The sequence below is a fragment of the Clupea harengus genome, chromosome 2 (genome assembly GCF_900700415.2).
Source record: "Clupea harengus chromosome 2, Ch_v2.0.2, whole genome shotgun sequence".
NCBI lineage: Eukaryota > Metazoa > Chordata > Actinopteri > Clupeiformes > Clupeidae > Clupea > Clupea harengus.
Genome location: NC_045153.1, coordinates 25,524,861 through 25,546,695, shown reverse-complemented (window position 1 = coordinate 25,546,695; position 21,835 = coordinate 25,524,861). Strand labels below are relative to the sequence as shown.

Below are 21,835 nucleotides of genomic sequence, written 5' to 3'. Positions count from 1 at the left end.
TCTTCCCTGCGCCTGTTTAATCTTTGCCTAACCGTTTAATTTTCTGCTTCTTCGCGTGCAGTATTTTAATTATATGTCAAATGTCTAACATTTTAACAAAATCACTATTGTGGATGTACGTTATTGCAAATGCTGTTCTATATTTCACAGTTTCGCACAGTTGTGATGGTACTCCTTGGTTGCCCTTCTGTTCGAGGTCTACACTGTTGCTGTTTTTCCTGGGTTTGCTTACAATGGCTCGATTTTATCCCAGTGTCCTCTGGATACACTGTGACAGACAGAACAGAACAGTCTAAAGCAGCAGTCTAAATCTGATGCATGGTTATGCAACCGGCCCAGCATACAGAACCTTTTTGTCCATATTATAATACTTTTTGGCAAAGAGAAAACATTTTAAGAAAGATTTATCCTTGTAACAATTTAACCTCAGTGCATTTGTAAAATTTCATCTGGCAGATGTAATAATATAATTTAGAATGCACAGTATTGCATGTTCTTTTTTCATAAACAGTGTGTATACTAGTTTAAAGTGTAATGCCTTGTGTGCAGTCACAGATGCATATGATACCCTCTCTGAGAGTCCCTTTCCAAATCCCAGCACTGTCAACTAAACAATACTATACAAACACAAATGTTCTTTTATTGGAAATAACATATTACTACTGAACACTATACATCGATAATATGTATATGCATGTGCTATACATGCATATACATGTACTGTATATGCAGTATGGCATGCATTAAGATTACTGAAGATTATTTATTGTGAATATAAACCTTGATTGATACACCTTAAATTGCTGTTGATCAGTAGATCATGTCATTGCAGTTCCAATTTTAAGATGCAAAACATCCTGTAGGTCCATTTACCTGCAGTATATCCAGGGCTTGCGGCACTATAGTGGGAGTCATTTCAGAATTAAACCCAATCTCCTCTTTGGGGGGGAAACTAAATCGATAGGCAGTGCGCCAAAACCAATGGAAGAGCCTCTGTCCTCAGAGATTATGAAATGATGTTGAGATTATACAGCCCACCTGACTGCTGCAAAAGAAGCACTCTCTCTCATCTTTTTTTTTTTTTGTTAGCGTTGATCTACTTTTCAACACCTCTCCCCAGGGAACGGCAGGATTCTGATTATTTCCTACCCAAACAGACTGCTCTGTCACTTCCTAGCGCTTTCATTTACATTCCCTGTAATTGGATGCTTTAGCAGAGACAGGGATCTAACACATATTACACTAATGCACCGGGCAGCGCATAATGATATTATGCGTGATGAGAATAAACAGGCCTAGATGACCACATGCCTAAACTTGTTTCACACTATTGACATCGACCTCTCTGTCTCCATCTTTTTTTTGGCTCATTCAATTAACTTCCTTTTCTCCACAGGAAGTGCATTTTGCCTTTTAGATGAGATTCAGATTGAGGCATACATGAAGATGTTGTCACTGAGCCCTCAACATTCAGCATCATTGGCACAGTGAGAGATAAACTGTGCCGCTTTTAAAGCAGTTAAGTGACAAAATGTGCTAAGCAAATTAGAGTGATCAGGTTTCTTTGGATGGGAGATGCATTGTTTGTGTTGTGAGGTTAGGTAAGGCAGGCTATGTGTATTAACTACCTTTCACAGTGGCACTATCTGATACACTACAAAGCAAGAGTAGTTTACCTTTTTCTAAAGCTGAGCACTAAGAGGACATATTAGCACATCTAATGCAAATTACTTTGATCTAAAAGAGATTTATTGTGTGTCAGGTGTACAAATTCAGAGTATTTCCCTCATTCGAAGGAAGACACGTGACTCATCTCTTTTTTTCAGTAGAAGCCACTATTTTGTTTGTACGGCCAAGTTATTTCTGCGGGGTCGTACTTTTTTAAAAGTGCTGAGTTCCTGGAGGCTGCCTCAGAGCAAGTACCTGGGAAATACCTCCTCTGCTGGAGGCGGACTCCACTGGATGTCTTAAACGAGCAGTGATGCTTTAATTATTGATGGTGGAAATGGAATCGAATGAAAATTTCCATCATCTTGAAATGGGAACTGACCTTCATGCATGCACCTTCAATGTATGTGTGAGGAGAAGGGCCACCTCTGAAAGCTGCTGAGTCAGTGAGAGGGGTGCGCTCGTTCCCCCTGTCCAAATCCAGAACGAGGGGGTAATGATTGACTGCGTAACCTTTCAATGATACGGCGGATCAGCCTTGTCCTTATCTGCTTGCTAAAGACAGATGTCCTTCAGCCGCCAGCCCGGCTGAGCATTCGCTCTGATGAAGTCCGTCAGACAAAGAGCTCTCTCTCTGCTGATGGATGTGTGTGATATTAAAAAAGGCTTTCCCTGGTAGGAAGTGCAGTCAAGTACAAAAATGTTTTGATCAATACCATTTGCATTCCCCAGTGGCCCGTATTTAACATTTGCTGAGAGACGGGTAGAGGGGAAAAGAGTGAAGCGCCTTGTCTGGCATCCTGCTTTTTTCCTCTCTTTGTGTGTGTGTGTGTGTGTGTGTGTGTGTGTGTGTGTGTGTGTGTGTGTGTGTGTGTGTGTGTGTGTGTGTGTGTGTGTGTGTGTGTGTGTGTGTGTGTGTGTGTGTGTGTGTTAAATCCAGAGATAGGGCTTGCAAAGTGCACCCATGGTGAAATTAGCTCCCATTTTCATTCTAGAAGCATCTATCAGTCCAAAACACCTTTTGATGGGCACAGAAGAACTCGCAGCTGCAGTAATGGATTGAATTAGTCCTTTTGTATAGTACTGCCGGGAGGCATAATGAATGTCCATTTTTCTTTTGGAAATTGATATCTGTGACTTAATGCTGTGTATATTCTGTTTTTAGAGGGGATTATTAAACTATTACGAGACTTGGAAGAAATTACACCAGGGCTTTGAAATCTGCATTAGAATATTCCATTGCATATTCACACGAACACAAAAAGCATCTTAATTAAGACTTAATGACTTAAGTTGGCCAAAATATCAACAGAAATATCATTTCTGCTGGACCAAAATAATTGGATGGCTAATGTCTCTAATTGCATAGCTAGCATGTAAAGACTGGGTTGATGCTAAAGTGACATTTAGGCTTTAATAAAAACAAGCTCATATGATTTGGGGGTGGGGGATACTAAGGCCTTGGCATAGTCATAGTAAACATGATGCACTCTTTTAAGAGCATTTTACTTCAAATGTGTAACACAGTTCTCATAATGTTTGTAAACAGATGTAAATACATTGTGTACTGAAAAGCTACTCTACCTGCCAATAGAGTGCTGTTGACTCACACTTTCTTCATACATACATTCATCTATAGATGCATGGGTGTCGCGGCTTGCTACAATCTGTCAGCATCAGTTCAGAAGATGGATGATTATTATTGAGAAAGGCAGAGAGGGAATCTCACACAATGATTTCCTTATGGTTATTAAAGGTACATGTGGGGGCATCTGATCTAGAAGCCTTATGCTGTAGAGGGAATGCAGGTCCTTAATAACTAGGTTATTGAAATGGGTTGATGATTGAGCACACGCGACTTACCATGATAAATGTACCCCTAATTTCAAATGTGCTTACACCAGTGGGTTTCAAAGAAGAAATTACCTTTGGCCCCTTACGAGGTTTCGGTGCTTAATCACATGTTGGCGCTCATGCATGGTAACCAATGAAAATGCTGGCTTGGATTATTGCTCGGTTATTTTCGGTACCTATGTTTGCATGAATCATACCAAATTCATCTTATCTTCATCCCAAACATAGAGCACTGGTGCCAGCACAGCAGTTATTGTAGTGAAGCAGCTCTTCGGGGAGTAGAACAACAGTGTCAGCATAGTTTCCCTGTGTCTGTGCATACATACATACACACATGCATGACTCCATTTCAGCTCGTTGTCACACAGCAGTGAGGTTGCACACCACCTCTCAACTCAAATCTCAAATGAAAATAGATCTTCCTCTTCCACATTTAGACATTTAGACAAACACCCTTGTTGTGTAATGATGGGTCTATTTATGTATTACATGTTATGTATGCTTGATGGAGATTCTGCCATTCCTAGGCTCCCACTTAGGAAAAGCTCATAATCATAGGTGTAACTTGTGACACACCTCAGGACTGGAGTAGTAGTGGCTGATTTTGGGCTAGTTTAAGGACCAAAATTGTCAAGAATGCTCGTTCTCTCTGGGTCGGTATGATCATTAGTGTCTTACAATATGACGGTGTAAATATAGCCCTTCAGCTGAAATTGCCAGTCTTGTCAGAAGAGGAGTTATCTGGTGTGTGGACACTGTATTCTCTGCCACCTCACAGGCATGTAATATACTGACACCCAGCAGGTATTCACTTGAGTAAACACACGTCTAATTAAAGGAGAGATGAAGCCTGGTTAAAATGAAATGGAAGGTATGCGTTTTTATTTAAGTGACACACAGAAAGAAGAAAGAGAAAAAAGAAAGAAGTAAGCTATGGTATGACATTCAGCCAGAGACTCACTCTCCCTCACAGAAAGAAAGAAGCTATGGTAGTGATGATATCAATTGATTCAGAGCTATTTTATCCCTGTGCATTCGATCAAAGTTTCCTTAAATAGCATAGTGCTAATAAATTCCAGGATTGATTGGTCAGTGTCAAGATCTAGACACTTTGTTCACTTGGCACCAGTCTGGCCCCACGCTCTCTGTTGGCAGAGAATCAAGCAATGAATTCTCTGTTCAATCAGCATGTTGAAACCTGCCTGCCCCCACAATCATTTCTAATGACTATCAAAGGGTGTAAATGAATCTCTACTCTGCTCTGATTTCTGCGAAAAGTAGAAAATGTCCCAGCATCTCTCTCTCTGTTTGACTTTTTCTGTTACTTTTTTTTTTGAGGCTGGTGTGATATCTAATTTTCCATTAGGAGGAATTCTGCCTCGCGTAGCGGAACAGAAGGTACCGAAGGCCCTTTGATGAATAACCCTTTCGTTCCTTTTTCGGCCACATTGTTTCAGTGCATATTTCCAGGGAAGTCATTTCCCTCACGCTTTACTTGAGGAGAGGTGACATTCAGCATGAGTCAGGATGAGTGCTCGCCCCATTAGGATGCTATTGTTTTTCCATCTGCTGTGGTGAGGTAATTGCCCAAACAGGCTTCCGCTGCATTATCTGCCAGTAAGCCGTACGGCTCCCCTCACGCCTAAGGTAATGGCTTTTCAAAAATCACCTGCCAGAACCACTCAGCAGGTGAACTGCTGAGAGGGACTCACGTGCGCTATGGCTAACAAATGAATGAATGATCAAGTGGGGCTTATTGTATTCAGCGGGCTTTATTTCTAAATTGGAGATTACGCACATTTTCGGAAAGCTAAACAGAGGTGGGAGAGGAGACTTAGGTGAGTGTGCCACTGGAGTTTCCTGAATGATATTTATCATACGTGTTCAGGTGCGCTGTTCATTTTTGTAAATAAGTCGTAGTGCTGAATTTAAACCATCTTTGCGCTTCTCTATCCATGACAATTTCATGGATATTTGTTGAGAATGCTTTCTGAGTCCCGGTACATAACAGTGGAACTCTGTGGAGACAACAGAATCCAATTTTCTAGGGCACCCGGAGGGGATACTCTAAGCAAGGTCCTACCTTAAGTGGCTTATATGTCTATTTTTTGCTATTCAAAACTACTGAATCAGAAGTATTTCAGATTAATTTCTCTGTCCACTCCAACAACCCAACCCAAGATGTCCATGTAGCTCAGGTGAAATGCCCCCCCCCCCCCCTCCAAAAAAAAATGCCCATCCATCAACTGCACAAATACATCTTGATCAAATTAGACAACCACCTTTTTTTTTTACCTCCAGCAGCCAGCCAGCCAGCCAGCCAGCCACCCCTATTATGGGCTGACATAGCTAATGCGGTCCAACAGGAGCTGGTTATATATAGTCAGACAGAGAGTGCACTGCTAATGAATGCAACTGACAGGCTGCCTGCATGAGCCGGCTCTGGGGACGGAGCTCTGTGAACACTGCAAATGTGCGTCCACACGCCGGGGGAGAGTGGACGCTGGCAGAATGCATTTGCATTGGCTGTGCCGGGGATCTGTTTGATCTGCCCGCTCGCTGCACATCAGGTACCCCACCTCGAGGGGAAAACATACGCAAAGGCTCCATTTTCAAAGGCCAGGCCACATGAAGAGATAAAGGGAGTTGTTGGTGGAAAGGTGTGTGTGTGGGGGGGGGCACACAGACAAAAAGAGTCCACTCCTGAGTCCACTCCTGTGTGTGTCTTTGTGTCGGTGTGTGTGACTGTGTTGCTGAAGTGTATTCTCCTTTAACAAGTTATCTTTTCATTTAGCCAGGGACTGTTTATGTTGTTGAATTTACTGAGTGAGTTAGCGTCTGTGTCATCATGGATATGCTGTAAATCTGCACGTGGTGGTGGGACCCTTTCATATTTGCTAACTGCCTCAATGGGGCAAAAATGTTCACAACAAAACCCATCTTCAAATTCATTCCTGCGTGGGCAGCTCATGAGCAGATACATCAGTGTTTTGTCCAGATTTTGAAAATGATTTCTGTAATCGGATAAACAATTAAAGTTGGAGAACGCAGCTTAAAGTATTAGTGAAGTTTAAGCTTCAGGGCCAGAGTTAGAATTTCAGGTTCACTGCCTTGGCCTGTGGCTATTGCAACATTTCTCTACGTATTTTACGCTACTTGCACTATGAACGCTGGAAAGGTTATCAACCAGGCCCCTGTGGGGCCTCTATTGATGTCTTCCAGCTACAGATTGATTCGCCCCTGTACTGTCTGAAACATTCTAGTATAGTATAGTATGGTGTAGTATAATGGAGTACAGTAACCAGTGTGCTAGTTCAGAAAGGGTAATTGAATGCATCTATTTTATCTGGTGTGCCTTACTTGCCCATTCTTGCTTTTCAGACTAATGATCCAATCCAATTTGCATGGACAGTGATTTACGGGCAAAACTATGGGGGTTGTGAAGTGTAGCATCATCTCGGAGCTGTAAATACATGCAAATAGATTTGTGTGTGTCGTTATTATTGCGCAAGCATACTGTTCTTGTTAGGTTTTATTATTTGTATTTTTACTGTTTCAGGCATTTTTGGAGCCGTTTGTTATCGCTTATTTTCCCATTGAAAATGAATGTGGCGAAAGTCATATGTCTCGAATGGTATGTTGATCTGCATTTTGTTCGGTTCAGTGGTTTTGGAGTGCCTCAAAGAGGTGCAAGATGGAAGTCATAAACATAAAGTAGGCCTACACAGAAAGTCAACTTGTCTTTTTCTCATTTTGTTGCAAGTTGTGATACTCAGGGTCGTACTTTAGTGTAAACTTTTTTCATTTTCATGATTGGAAACCGAGACTTCATAGCTAAATTAATTCGCCAGCACTGGGTCTTGAGTGGCTAAGACAGATTCCTCCACAAAACATGTGTATCTATGGCGTACCCTTCTTTTGAAGAGTTTGCTAATGTTTGTCTATAAAAAGTAACAGAATTACTAACTGATCTAATCAATAATTGGTAGAGCAATCTGAATGTGCTACACTGTCCTCAAAGCAAGCGGGCTTGTAGTGATCAGAGTAATTCGGAGTGGCAGGTGCAGATATCGTGTAGTTCCTGAAAGCAGTTATGTTGATTAACTCCATACAGTTTTGAGTTTCTGTCACATCAACAATAAGACCTAGGTAATACTATGTCTTCCAGTTAACAAGGAACTATTATTTAGGGTTAGAAATTATACCAAAGGTTGCTCTACCATTGCTCAGTTGCCGATGCTACCCATATAATTGAGGACAGAACAGGCAAACTATGTTTTGGTCATAGTGAGACACCATTTCAAAACATCAGTTTATTCAAGCAAAATTCAAGTATCTTGTGTCTCACGAAGAACTAAACGCGAGCACGAGCCAAACAAAACAGTCCATTGCTCTGCTAGCTCTCTGCTTCATGCGTTACTAACACATGCCATTTAGCATGCTAGTAGTGCGGAAATTATCATTTGTCCAACAGTATCAGTTAACTTTAAGTTTGCCTTGCCTGCTCATCTGCCGCCCAACTGCAAGCTTATAAAACAGTGTTTGACTACAAAACAACAGACATTTGTATAACTGATAAACAGGTTGTCAATATAAAGTTTATTATGGATGAGGGACATGTGAAAATGTTCACTGTGACTCTTGTAACAAATATGCAACATAATATGGTTTACTTCTATTGTCATCAATTCAAACTCTCAGCATAGAACTGAGGCTAAGAGATATCTTGATGAACAAAAAGGGATTTAATAGTTAAAGTGGCATTATGTAGGAATTGGTAATCGCTTACGAGATGCTAAACCTAGCAAAACCTCTTGAAATGTGCTTACTTTGACACTATGACAAACTAGTGAGTCAACAACTTTCCTAACACAGTCAAACATCAAGCAAGTGCAACACAAGACAACGCAAGACGGCAAATAAGCTACTTACTAGTTCGGCAGACAGTAGTAACCGGGCGGCTTCAGGCAAACCTACATAACCCAGTAATATGTCTACGGACCCTGGTATGGCAATGGCACGGAGGCAATTCTCCATATTAAACGTCATTGTAGCGCCCCAATTTTTTTTAAGCTGTTATTTTAAGGTAAAACTGCTATTCCTAACCCTAACACTGAAGTACAATTCCTACATAATGCCACTTTAAGTTACGGAGAAATCGTTACAGGTGTTCGGTAGAGAATTTGCCATGCTCTTCATTACAGTAATATCAACTCTATTGGCATACTCAACTGACGTTTCCCTGTAATAAATGATAATGATATAAATATTATGGGGCTTGTAACGAATATATTAGAATGACAGTTGAGTTCCAAAGACTTGAGTCTTTAAACGCTTTGTGATACTCTTTGCATGTAGGCTACCATGGCTGTCACTTGATTAGATAGCACTAGGTGGGTCATTCCACCTCCGAGGTACACTAATGAAAAGTCTTGATTGACATCTCTTGGAGAGAAGGCAAAGCCAACAGACATCGTGTGTGACAAAGTGGTCGAGTCCATCAACCATCAACTCATTGGTTGTGCACCAGAATATCAGTTGGTCATTGGTGTTCGAGAATCGCTGACCTGCACCTTCTTAGATTATAGTTATTGTTCATTCAACAGGATGTAGGACAGTCAAATAGGTTACAGTATGCAACAGCTTGTGCGGTGCAATCACGTTTGCATTTTCTTTCGGAAATGCATCTCAGTAGAGATTGTTGTTGATGGATAGATACAAGGAACCCTCAGAGGAAAACTGTGTGTGTGGAGCAGTCCTAGCGCTTGCTGCTGTCTATAACAAGGTTAGGCGTGCTCATCTGGGGAAAGGCTGTGGAGGCACTGTGGGTTGGTTTTTTACGATGATCAGTCACAGTCACTAGTAATGAAGTCAGGCCAGCACACCCTGAGGATAATCGGTTCTTTAAATCAATCAGTTCACACATGTGGCGCACTGTCCAGTCATAACAAAGGTGCCATCCAGAACTCTGAGGAGTTACTTTATTTGTCTCTACAGAATAGCTACTAAAGGTTATATTGGGAGCATCTTATCTTTTTAGAACCATTTAATAGTTCTTCCATAGTTAATGTCACTGTGAAAATAGAGATTGTAAAAAATTGTCCCTATTACTGAAAAGGTTCTGAAGTAAAGATTTTTTGAGAGCGCATTCAAAGTCTTTTTGGGAGCTTAACTACTGGACCAGTTTCTTGTGGGGAAATGAAATGTCTGTCTTACAAGATGCTGAAGAAAAAAAAAGTGTTTAGCTCCATTTGGCGTAATGCTTAGGCTTTGGACTGTGGAGTGGCGGAATCAAATAGAGATTTAAAAAGTGATCTCATCCATTCATAATTATGTAGTTAAACCAGAAAGGATGTATTTCAGGGGCCTTAGGCCCGACTCTGAGTTTTAATCGTTCTGAGATTTAGAAAAACATTTACCTAATGAAACCATTCAGAATTTGAGTTTAGGCCACTTAAGCACAGAGGCTATTGCCAAAGCTAGTAACATCCCTGATTTTTAGCTTGACCTACATTAAACTACAGTAATTTGACGAATGTTTCCTCAAATCCATCGCAGAGGTGGGTTTAGCATGCAAAAATGTGGACAACTAATCATTAGGCCACTTCAGCAGCAACTGTTATTATTTGGGATTTGGTCAAACATTTTTCTTGGACTTTGTTCCAAAGCAATTGTGTGCTGTATTAACAAGACTATATGATAAAGCTTCCCTGTGTGAGTGTTCAAGGATTAGATTTTAAGCTAAACCATTTACATTCAAGTCAATCGCATTATTCTTTCCATACAATTTTAATCTCATTACTGACTGGCTTTCAGTGGCAAGTTCAGGTAAAGAAAAATACTGTAGCAACGAGCGGAGTAAAGGTTTCTCTTTGGCACTCACGCCGTTGATTGAGATGGAGGACAACTGAAACAGATCGAGGAAAAGGTTCTGGGTCTTACACACAGGCACAGTTTAAGAGTGGACATAGATTATAATACACAAGGAAATTACACAAGGCATCACACATAACACACAGACACTCCTAATCACTAAAAAAAGATACACGCTGACCTTAACATAAGAGGGTAACATGAATACACTCTTAATTCGAACATTACACGTATAATTACACACACACCTTACAGTTACTACATGGTCGTAGTTACAGGTGAACTCACTATACACAACACTGAAGCACACTTCAATACATTCATTCAAAGTGGCTTTACTAGTCACATGGAACAGCAGTTAAAGGGTTCATCTGAGGCAGCTGCCTTTACAACAGTTTTTTTCGTAAAGTTAATCATAAGGATGAATAATACCTGATAGTAGAATGAATACATCATTTTCTTTTTATGTGTCCTTTAGATTTATGGGAACTGTAGTTCTTTCAGCTTTTCAAATAAAGTATCCATAGTGATGAATACTCGTCACATAGCTAAAAAAAATAATTCCCTAATGTAACTCACTTATTTTAAAGTCTCTCTGTCCTTGACATTTCCAGGCCAGATTATGAAGCAAAATCAAGAATACGACCTTCCCCCAAAAAATAGCTGTCTTTACTAACTTGAGTTATGTCTACTGTAATGCCACACTTGAAATGCTTCGGTTGGAATGCTAATACCTTTTGATGCAAAAACATAGAAGACCATGGAGAAATAAATCTTAAAGTAACACTATGCAACAATTTGACACTTTTTGAAGTATGGTTTTGTAGGCAACTAGTTTTGGTACCATTCTCAAATTCATTTTGATAGCATATGGTCAAGTGAAGGACAGAAAAACACCTGTGTATTTCCCACTAGCCATCCAGGATATGCCCTATGTAGTTCTGTGTTCCGGGCTGGAACACCCTGCAGAAATGGAAGAAAAGCTTTCACAGCATGACATTGCCAGCTACACTGCCAAAAGACACCAGTTAGTGTGTTGGCAAGCTTCTATCAGTGTCAACTGGGCTGTTGGTGGTGTTTGCATGGTTTTTGCATGCCTTTTAGGTAGTTAACTTGCTAGTTTTGTAACAGAACACCTTATTGCTGCTTTAAAAACTGCCTCCTTTTTGTTACGTTCTCAAGAACACTCCATTACATGAGTAACATTTCGGCATACTATATCCTTGGTCTGTTTTTCCTATACACTAGATTTGCATAGACCACAAGTATCCACCTTCCCATGGGGATACAGAGAGTGTGTGATTAACCCCACCTCCAACCTTAGAAATCTTCCTTTGCTTTAGACGCTATGTGGCTCAAAGGCGGCTCTCATAGACACTGGGGTTGATGTCAGGTATATATCACAACAATGTAGCAGGTTCAAATCTGACCATCTTAATGCAAGTGACCTCAGATAAACCATAAATCTTCCTCCACTATAAAGCACCATACACTGCAACTAATTACCTCATTACAAGACAATTATTTGAAGCATTCAAGTGTAGCCTATCCTATTCATCTAAAAATAGATCTCCTTTTTGCCTATGACAGACTGGCTTAATGTATGTTTGCTATAGGTGCCCCATGGCTTCAAAGGGCAGATAAAGAGAAGCTAACCTTTTGTGGTCCAGACACCCAAATATTTCTCTAATCCTTTGAGCACCAGCTATCACATCATGTGCACAAGACAAGAGGGTTTTTGCTAATGGATTCAGCCAACCACTAAAGGGGCTTTGGGAGGCAGCTCATCGGATCACCAATGAGGGCAGGATTGGTCTCAGAGAGGGAGAGCGGGAGAGGGGGAGAGGGGGAGAGGGGGCGAAAAAAAGTGCTGGCATCCCCGAGGCTCACAGCAGAGGGGCAGTGGCTGAAATCATTGTGTTCTTCCCCTCTTCCTGTCTACCCTGTGCATGTCCAGCTAAACCCCGGGGCTCCCACGTGTCTGGGCAGGCCACATGCGGCGGCCGCACTGTGCTGGGCTCTCACAGCGGGAGGGAGGCGAGGGAGGCAGGGGTGGAGGGAGGAGGGGAGGAGGGATGGAGAAACAGAGATAGGGGTGTGGAGCTCTAGGCTAACTGTATTGCTCTCATCACCCATCACACACCCCTCTCTCATCCAAACTGACCGACACTCCATGTGAGCGCCCACTGTCGACCTGAATGGGCTTTTCAACACCGAATGCCTCCTGGAGTGGCGCTGAGGGTTTGCTGACCACTGCGGGCTGAAACTGTAAATGTTACCGTGTTGTTGTTTTTATTTTTATTCTGCTGCTCTCATTACACTTCCCTTCTGTTTCACTCGTAGCTCTTTGGCTCAGAGCGGCCCCGTGCCTCGCGTACTCCGCAGACAAGATGTGCCTCTATTTGTGCAAAAGCAGTTTAAGCATATGAGAGAGATAATCCAAGGATGAAAAGAATAAGCTGCGGCAGGAAAAAAAGTTATTTATTTACTTATATACTTTCTCTCTCTTCCCCCTTTTTTCCTCTAGGTTCAGACTTTCTGTGCATCACTCACATAATCCCAGTGAAGACCGAGGAGGGAGTGGTGATGATGTTCATCCTCAACTTCGACTACGAGGGGAGCAGTGACTCGCTGGAGCGCTACCCTCTCACACCCCCAGCAAAGTCTGAGCAACGTGAGTTCTCATGTTCCCCCATCGTGTTCTGCTGTATTTTTGCACACTACACACTGCTCAGATCAAAGCTATAATTCTGTTTTGAATATTCATTATCAATTACAGGCCAAAGCCAACTGAAATAAAGAGACTGTAACTGCATGGCCAAGGTTTTTACACATGTGATGATGTCATTCATAAACATTTAATGTTGCCTTTAGTGTAGATTGATTAGGATGTCACATTTTCTATTTTCAGCATTCATTTCAGCATTGCCCCTCTCAGTATCATTCTAGATGTACTTGCATCTCTGACCAGTTCCTAAAAACATTGCTGTCTAAAAAAATCACCGTTGTAAACCCAGTGTAAGATGTGCCTTTAAAGATAGGTGCAGATGTAAACAGGAAACGTATTAGTAGTAATGAGATGAGCGGTCGGGCGGGCTCTCACACCTTGAGCTGTGATTATGACACTATTAATGGTGTTTGTTCTCCAGGCAGAATAGATTAAGCTGTTTAGTGTATGAGCCTGTCAAACCATAGGCCGTGGAAGAGGACAGCTTATCCTCTAGCTGCAGTTAAGGTCCTTCCCAAGTGGCCTCTTCATGGATGAAAACATCCTTGTGCAAAAAGAAAAAAACAGGAATTCAAAAAAGAGGTCCTCCAAGTTTCCCTCTCACTAGGCTCTCAAATGGATGACATGCTGGCAGAGGAGAGAGAGGTCATAACCAGAGCATGCTAATTGGACAGGAGGCCCTTGGTGGATATCAGCAGTCCTGAGAAGGCCTGGCCCCCCTCCTGCTCCCCCCTGCCTAGTGGCTGGCCAATCTCATAATTGGCTGCCACACTAATAAAAGATTATCCACGCTCATCTGCATATGCAGCGCATGCAATTACACCGAAGGCCCAGATTAATTGACGAGCTGTTGCTCAGTTTATCTGGGCGTACCTCAAGGCACCTCACTTGACCCTAGGCTGATTTCAGAATGGCACATCGCTTGGTGTATGATGCGTCCTTTTCTGCCACCTTGGCACGCCAAAATCAGTGGCACGAGGGTGAGGCACCTGAACAGGTAGTCTGTACCCAGGCGCAGAGGCCAGGGCTAACGTGATGGGGAGGTGACAGGGGCTTGGCCTCGGGGGGGTCACTCCGCCAGCTAATGAGAGGCTCGGCTGCCTCTCCCGCTCCGCTTTCGCGCAGCTTCGTCATTTCTGGAATTCCACTCTCAGTGCTCTTTGTTCTCTGTGCCGGGGGATATTTTTAGCTGTGGGTTTACTGAGCTGTGCCGCGTGAACTGGAGAGTGTGGGGTGGGGGGGGGGAGGAGTGGATGATTTGGAGGGTAGGGGCTGCGGGGGGTGGGAGAGGGGGGGGGGGGTGTCTTCTCCTGGGCCACTGCGGCTCTGTCAGGAAAGTAAATGTCAACAGGGCACCTTTGCGTGCTTTGGATTGGAGGTGCTAAACCCGGAGTGTTGGCTCTCACGGAGCTGCGAGAGAGGAGTCAGCCTGCTCTCTTCAGCAGCAATCCATCCACTGCTCGCAGGGCGATGGTGTGAATGAGAGTGTATGTGTAAGTGTGTGTGTGTGTGATCCTGCTACCCAGACAAATATCCTTATTGACCAATGGGAACAGCTCATTTTTTTCTGTCTTCTTTGGGGTTGGGTATTCATATTTTATGGTACCATGGCAACACGTAGTTGAACAATGTAGAGTATAACTGTTTGACTCTGAAATCTGTGCTGAGAGCATCCCGTAGTTTGAGGACATTTCAGGAAGAGCCATTCATCCACATATTTATAGCTCTACCAGAAAACCTACACCATCCAGATTTCCATTCTTTGGAGCAGCTCTTCACCTAAATGTTAATATCAGTAAAACAAGACAACTAGACCATACAAGGCACATATTCCCTTGTTTACCTATCCCTTTCATCTTGTACAGCATTTTATGAACACAGTCTCCTACTTTGATCTAATTTCTGCTTATAACATAATAGTTGCTTTGAGAGGGGAAATTGAATGTGCTCAGCAAGTGACCCATGCACAATTTAATGGCATAGCAAATTAGCCCAAAATGGCTCTCTCAATTGCATTGATCTTGATATAAAGCTATGCTCTGAAGTCCTTCTTTGTTGTCCTCAGCTGTAAAACACTCGCATCAACACAACAACGCCAGCAGAGCAATGTTTTCATGCCAGTTAAATCTGAACTTGACTAAAGCAATGAGCAACGCACAACACGCATGATCACCACAGGCCCCTAAGTAGGGCTCGCTTACGAAACTCTCTCTTTCTTTATTTTTTCTTCTCTTTTAACAAGAGTTGTATCTCTTGAAAAACAAAGCCAGCTCCAAATTTGAGTTTCAGTATCACTGCGTTGCGTTACAGTAGACACGGAAATAGCTGAACAAAGAGCTTATTTTTTTCTCTTCAGAGTGCCAGACATGATGATTGAGTCTGTGAACGAACGGGCGGGTGGGAGAGAGGAGCCGTGGTAGGCAGCGGTGGTGATGATCCCCCTCCAGGGCTGCGTTATTAACTTGTGTTCTCCCGCTCTGCCAGGCATGCTAGCCCCTCATCCCACAGCCTTAAACCACCTTATATTAGTTTTCTAATTAGTGACTTTCTGCTGTTACTAAAGTCAGCTCACTCCCCTGAGGCCCGGGGAAGATTTGCTGACTGCTCTAATGAGCACGCTGTGTGAAACCCCACATCACCTCCCCCAACGCTCACTTCCAAATCCCCTTGTCCCGACGCTGAGAGATGCCCAGATGCCCAGATCTGCCGCCTCAGCGATACGAGTGTGCCCCGTGTCCAGGAGTCGTGTCCGGCCCCGGTGGCAGCATTGTGCGCCCAGGTTGTTGCGACACGAGCAGCGCATGTGACAGCTGGGAGGCAGCTGGCACCGGTGGCAGCGCGTTGAGTTAGCGCTGAGAGACGGCTCTGCTTCAGGTTTCCCTCCCTGGCCCGGCATCGCTTTCAGCCCTGGCCATTGTTTCTTTTCCGCCGGGCCGGGTTCAGAGGCACCCTCCCGTGGAGGCTGTTTGAGCATGAACTCTCAAGTGTCCGCTGTCCATATGCTACTGTACTGTACCTGATACGCAACCAGGCCCGGCAGCTGGAGATGCTCCTGTGCGTGCCTGTGTGTGTGTGTTTGGGTGTGTTTTTTTTCCAGCCTTTGTTGTCATGTTTCACAAACTGCTGAGTTCTACGAGAATTCAGAGCCATTCCATTAAAAATTCTCCTGAGGGTGCCCTTGTCGATAGATTTTTTTGATCTATACCAACCTAATTATTAATGCATTAATCTTCAAAGGGGGCCAAATACAAGGGAATGTCAGATACCATGGGACTGTTGTGTGTGTGTGTGTGTGTGTGTGTGTGTGTGTGTGTGTGTGTGTGTGTGTGTGTGTGTGTGTGTGTGTGTTTGTTCAGGCTTTGATTAACCATAACCATGCTGAAAACAACATCTAATTAAGACATGCCCTTAATACAAGAACTGATAGCTGTGTATAGCGGCCAATAAAGACCAAAAGATGCCTCCTGACACATTCTGTTTAATGTGTAATATACATGTTGGAGTTTCCTGTTTTCAATTAAAGTCCCTTTGATGCTGAGCGCGCACCTGGAGAACTGCTAGGTCATCACTATTCAGAGGCGCTACTGTGGAGTGGAATACCCTTTTAAAGCCTGTTTAGCTCATGACGTCTTTGGATCGCCTCACCTAAGACTGCGTTTGGACCAGCTGTTCACCTGCACCGTTCCCGGTTAGATGCTGCAGGCCAGTGACATTCAAATGAACTGTGTCTTAAGCAGACAACGTTTTTGTTGTTGTTTGCGCCCAGCCAGATGCAATTTTTTTCCCCTACTTCAACTCTGAATATTCATCAGGCAGATGAGAGCAGAAAATCTGAGGGAGAGAGGAGCAGTGGTCACCCATTTTTAGAGAAAAAGTGTTTAGCTGTAACAAGTCTTGGAGTAACAACCAGCTAGGACACTTAGAGTTGAGTGGGTCACAGTGGAGCATTTGCCCCAAATTATTATTTGTAAAAAAAATGATCACAGACAAATTGTCTCCACTTTTAATCAAAACAAAGAACATAGGGAATATTTCAGCACTGGTAAGGAAGTTTTAAGGAGGATTTTTGTGTCTGCAGCCACATTGTAAGTAGCCAATAAGCTATTAGTGGTAGCTACAATACCATTGTTCCTAAAAGCTTTTAATGCGTTAAAAAAAGAATGTATTTAAGTTATTATTCAGCTCCATTCACTTGCCCTCTATCACCGGCCTCGACTCTATTTTAACATGAGGTGGGTAACATGCATCACCTCTATTGAACCAATAACACAGGTTAATACACAGGATACAACCCTGGTCTTGACATGCCCTGTCAACCTAGGTGACTTAACCCAGGATGGCTCCGATTACATGCATGGTCAACCCATGCTTCTCCTGGGTGTGGAGGCCAGTGAGAAATAAGCTTAAGGCTGGCTGACTCTATTGATTTCTTTTGTCGCTTTGAGTTTTGTGACCCTATAAAATGTTGCATAGACCTTTATGCACATTTGACCTCTTTCATGATTATGCAGTTTATATGCGAAGACAAAAATACATTTGATGGTTTGTAAAAGGTACATTGCAATGCTATCAGTTAATGTGGTACTGTTAAGGTTGCCTGACTTCTTCTGGCAGGTAATTAGAAACATCAGTTTCACGTACCGCAATCTGCAAACAAAAGAAGACCTCTCTTATCGTTGTTATCCCTCCATCAGGCAAGGGGAGATTTTTCCGGTTCCGCCTGCCATCCCTCAACCTCTTGGGCTCCAGCAAGCAGTCTCTCCCCCAAGAGGATCCGGACACGGTCATGATCGACTCGCCCAAAGAGAGCAACGACTCGGTGGCCATGAGGGACTTCCGCTCTCCCTCCAAGGACATCTGCAGCCCCACCAAGGCCAACGACACGTTGGCCCTCATCGGCTCCAGCCTGCCATCCTCGCCCATTAGCGTGACCAGCCCGGTGAACCACTCCTCCCCCAAGCAGCCGTCCTGGGACAGGCGCAGCTCCACACTGCTCCAGTCCACCACCTGCTTGGCCCAGGCCCCGTCCCGCGACACCCTGTACAGCCGGAGACGAGCTTCCTCGGTTCACGACCTCGAGAGCTTCAGCGCCAACAGCAAGCGGGTGCTCAGACACACCAGTGAAGGTACTCGCCTGTTCTGTTGTTTTGTGTGTCATTGCAAGGTTATAGATAAGGGCTATGATTGTGAAATTCACCTGTTATGGTCCTACATCAGGAAAAATAAATAATGTTTACAGTACAGTGGTCAATAAGGTTAGAAAAGGTTATGGTTTGACGAATGCATGCAGGTTACAGTCCTGCCCTTATGAACCTTCCATTGAATTTGTTTTGATCTGGAAACCATGCCATTGTATTCCAGTTGGGCAATGGACATTCCTATTACGCATCCAAGTGATTGGATTAGCTCATAGCTCATGTAACAAATGCTGAACTCGCGATGATCCCCAAATCTTCAGACAGTACCTCAATATTACTCTATTGTACTCCGTAAGGACGTAAGACAGAGACTGCTTTCCCTCAGGAGAGGCCTGCGTGCCACTCATTTCCCCCTACTTTGCCCTGCTAACCTCAGATAAAGAACCTCCAAATGCAGCACTACCCTCTAACCTCCTCAACAGCACTTATGTTGATTTGAGATTAAAGTGATTTCTCTTTGTCATCATCTAAACCGCTCCACACAGCTCATTGATTGGCAGCCTGCAATCAGCAAGCTCTTCTCTATTGAGATTTTCCATAATAATCCTCGAGAAAAATGGTACTGATTTTTGGACCAGGGGAGATTTGAGGAAATCAGCCTCATGTCAAAATCATTTGATGTTGAATGTGGACACTGACAGATGTCACAATTATGTGGACTAATAGGTCTTGAAAATACATTACATACTTTAAATGTAAAATGTAACCAGCAGAACTGTAACCCACATCCCCTTTAACCTGTTTTGCATTACCATGCCTACTGGGCTGCTTATCAGTCCATAGACTGGCAGGCCTGGAACCACAGGGTCTTTTCTCTCTGCCACACACACACACACACACACACACACACACACACACAGTTGAGTCATCCTGGCCTGCTAGCTACTTGTAAATGCAGGGTGATATCAAGCCAGCACAGATGCCTGTGTCGTGTCATGCAGCGATCACTCGCTACACCTTCGGGCCCGGCGCTCGTCAGTCCGGCTTTAGTGTGTGGCCTGTAGCTGGGGCCTGTAGCTGGGGCCTAATGGGTAGGGTTGGGTACCGAGAACCGGTACCAATATGGAACCGGTTCCAATACAACCGGTACCTACCCGGACCGAAATGCAACGCAGATTTCGGTGCTTCATTTCGGTGCCTGGGCCAATTGAACACGGTCGCTAGGCAGATTCCGTGGGGCACATGTAAAACTGCCCCAGCTGCCAATGTAAACTTTGTCCTGTGTCGCTCACGCTCATTGGTGTTTTCATAGCAACAGTGAAGAGCAGGCAAGCACAAACAGAATTAGCCGTCAACCTTTTAACAGAGAAAATACCGAAAGGTAAACGGTCAAAAGTGTGGCTGTATTTCGCACAAAAAGATTCAAACATCGCGACGTGCAGCAAATGCAACAAAATAATTGCGTGAAAAGAGGGGAAAGAAGGCAAGAGTCAACGGCAGATCAGCAACCGAAGACTGAAAAATAAACGGAGGAGATGACAGCTAAACTACCAACGGTAGTCTCTTAAAGGGGCAGTACATATTTTCTCGTACTCAGTGTGTTCAAGTAACAAGATTAACTATAAACAAGATAGAAAAGATAGGTATAAACAAATCATAAAATGGTGAAATTTCATGAAATAAATACATTTTTGACTCCAAAGGCAAATATGCTCATGTTTTTTGTATTTATTTATATTTATTTAAGTATACTATAAACTGTTGTTTACAGTTAATATAATGTTCATAGTTTGAAGTTAAAAAGTTTGAAGCTGTAGTTGGAAGCCAAGTGTTTTGTATGTATTTATAGTTATAATATACTTTAAACAGTTAATATATTGTTCAATTTGAAGAAAAAAAATTGCCTTGGCAATAAAAAAAGCCTTTCTTTAATGTCGTCAATCGTCGCTTTGTGCTTTAAAAAAAAAAAGTATCGGTTCAGGCACCGTTTAGGCACCGGTATCGTTTTAAAAGTATCGGTTATGTACCGGTATCGGATAAAAACCAAACGATACCCATCCCTACTAATGGGTGCTGTTAGTGTGGGATAGCGGAGCTCAGCTCGCGCCCGGCACAGGCCTGATTGCTCGGCGGAGACGTGGCAGTCTCTTCGTGCCCCTGCATGAATCAAGTGTGGTTTGCCATTAATTGGACAGGAAATCAATGAGACCCCGAACGCAGCCACCACTCCCCCCCCCCCCCCCCCAACCACACACACACACACACACCACCCCACACCTGCACCTCGTGAGTCAGTCTCGTCAATGTTATCCCTCAGAAAGGGGATGTCTTAAATTTCTGTATTTTTATCACCACGGAGTTAGTGTGCCGCATAAATGTAACAAAACCACAACAGAGTCTGCTAGCATTAATACCCTCTCCAGTTAGCACCAATTGAAATGTGATTTCTTTTTTTGATGCCGCATTCTATACCCGTGGTTGCTTACTTTAAGAATTTCCTGACTTTCTCATGTAATGATTGATAAAGTCAGGAGTCGACTTGAAAACATGTACAGATATAATCATGTGTCTATATGTTTGTGTTTGTATGTATTTTGTGTATGTGGGGGGGTGGATGGAGGAACTACACTACTGTTCTCTGAGGGTCTGAGTGTTGTGTTGTGTTGTGTTCCAGGTCCATTCAACCATCTCAAATCCAGCCTGCTGGGCTCCAATTCCGATTCCAACATACACAAGTACAGCACCATCAACAAGATTCCGCTCATTGGACTCAACTTCACAGACGCGAATGACAGGAAGGCCCCCTCCCCACCGTCCTCAGAGAAAACCATCATCGCCCCCAAAGTCAAAGATCGAACACACAATGTGACAGAGAAAGTAACACAGGTAAGGGGTGTGTGTGATGTGAGTATAGTGAATGCATGATGAGTCATTTGTTTGCTGTGTGCACCGTTAATGCTATACCTTTTTTTTATGTAATTGATGGCTTTATCTGGACATTACTCTAGAGTAGGAATAGCTGTCTACACCAGCTTAACAAAAAGCTAACCCTCTTTTGCAGGGAGGTTTTCTTGTAGGAATATTTATGGAAATGTATGTAAAACAGATTATATTTAACCAAAAGTCAACAGCAGAATGCTGTTTACAAAGGTCACAGACTCCTAAATCTTTTCTCTCTCAATAGCCACTGTTGCATTGCCATTGACACAGTGAAGAAAGTAAACACTGTTCAAACCCTACAATGGATTCCTCTCTGCTGAGAGGAAACAGTCTTGTTAAAGCTCAGTGCCATATTGATTTGTTAGCATCTATTTGTTGTATATGTAAAAAAAAAAAAAAAAAAAATAGAAACTGAGTTGTCATACCCCTTCCCTGCCCTGGCAGCACCTTTGAAACTTTTGCTCAAGGTTGCACTGAATGTGGTCTGGCTCCAAGGGCAAATACACAACTGTGCTCTCGCTAATGTCAGAATCAGTCTCAGCTTGCACTTCAGGGCAGCAGGCCAAGGCTTCTTAATGGCACTCCGATCCCTTTTTTGTGGCAGCCGAAAGAGAACTAGAAACCTTATTTTGCC

At 43.2% G+C, this 21,835-nt stretch overlaps 1 protein-coding gene across 1 annotated transcript in view; it reads left to right on the top strand.

Annotated features, from left to right (window-relative positions):
• LOC105907942 (potassium voltage-gated channel subfamily H member 7) overlaps positions 1-21,835 on the top strand; it is a 50,519-nt gene that overhangs the window by 8,354 nt on the left and 20,330 nt on the right. The window contains exons 3-5 of the mRNA XM_042710639.1: positions 12,923-13,069; positions 17,818-18,249; positions 20,936-21,147. Coding sequence (XP_042566573.1) covers positions 12,923-13,069; positions 17,818-18,249; positions 20,936-21,147 — 791 coding nt within the window. The remainder of the gene's footprint in view (positions 1-12,922; positions 13,070-17,817; positions 18,250-20,935; positions 21,148-21,835) is intronic.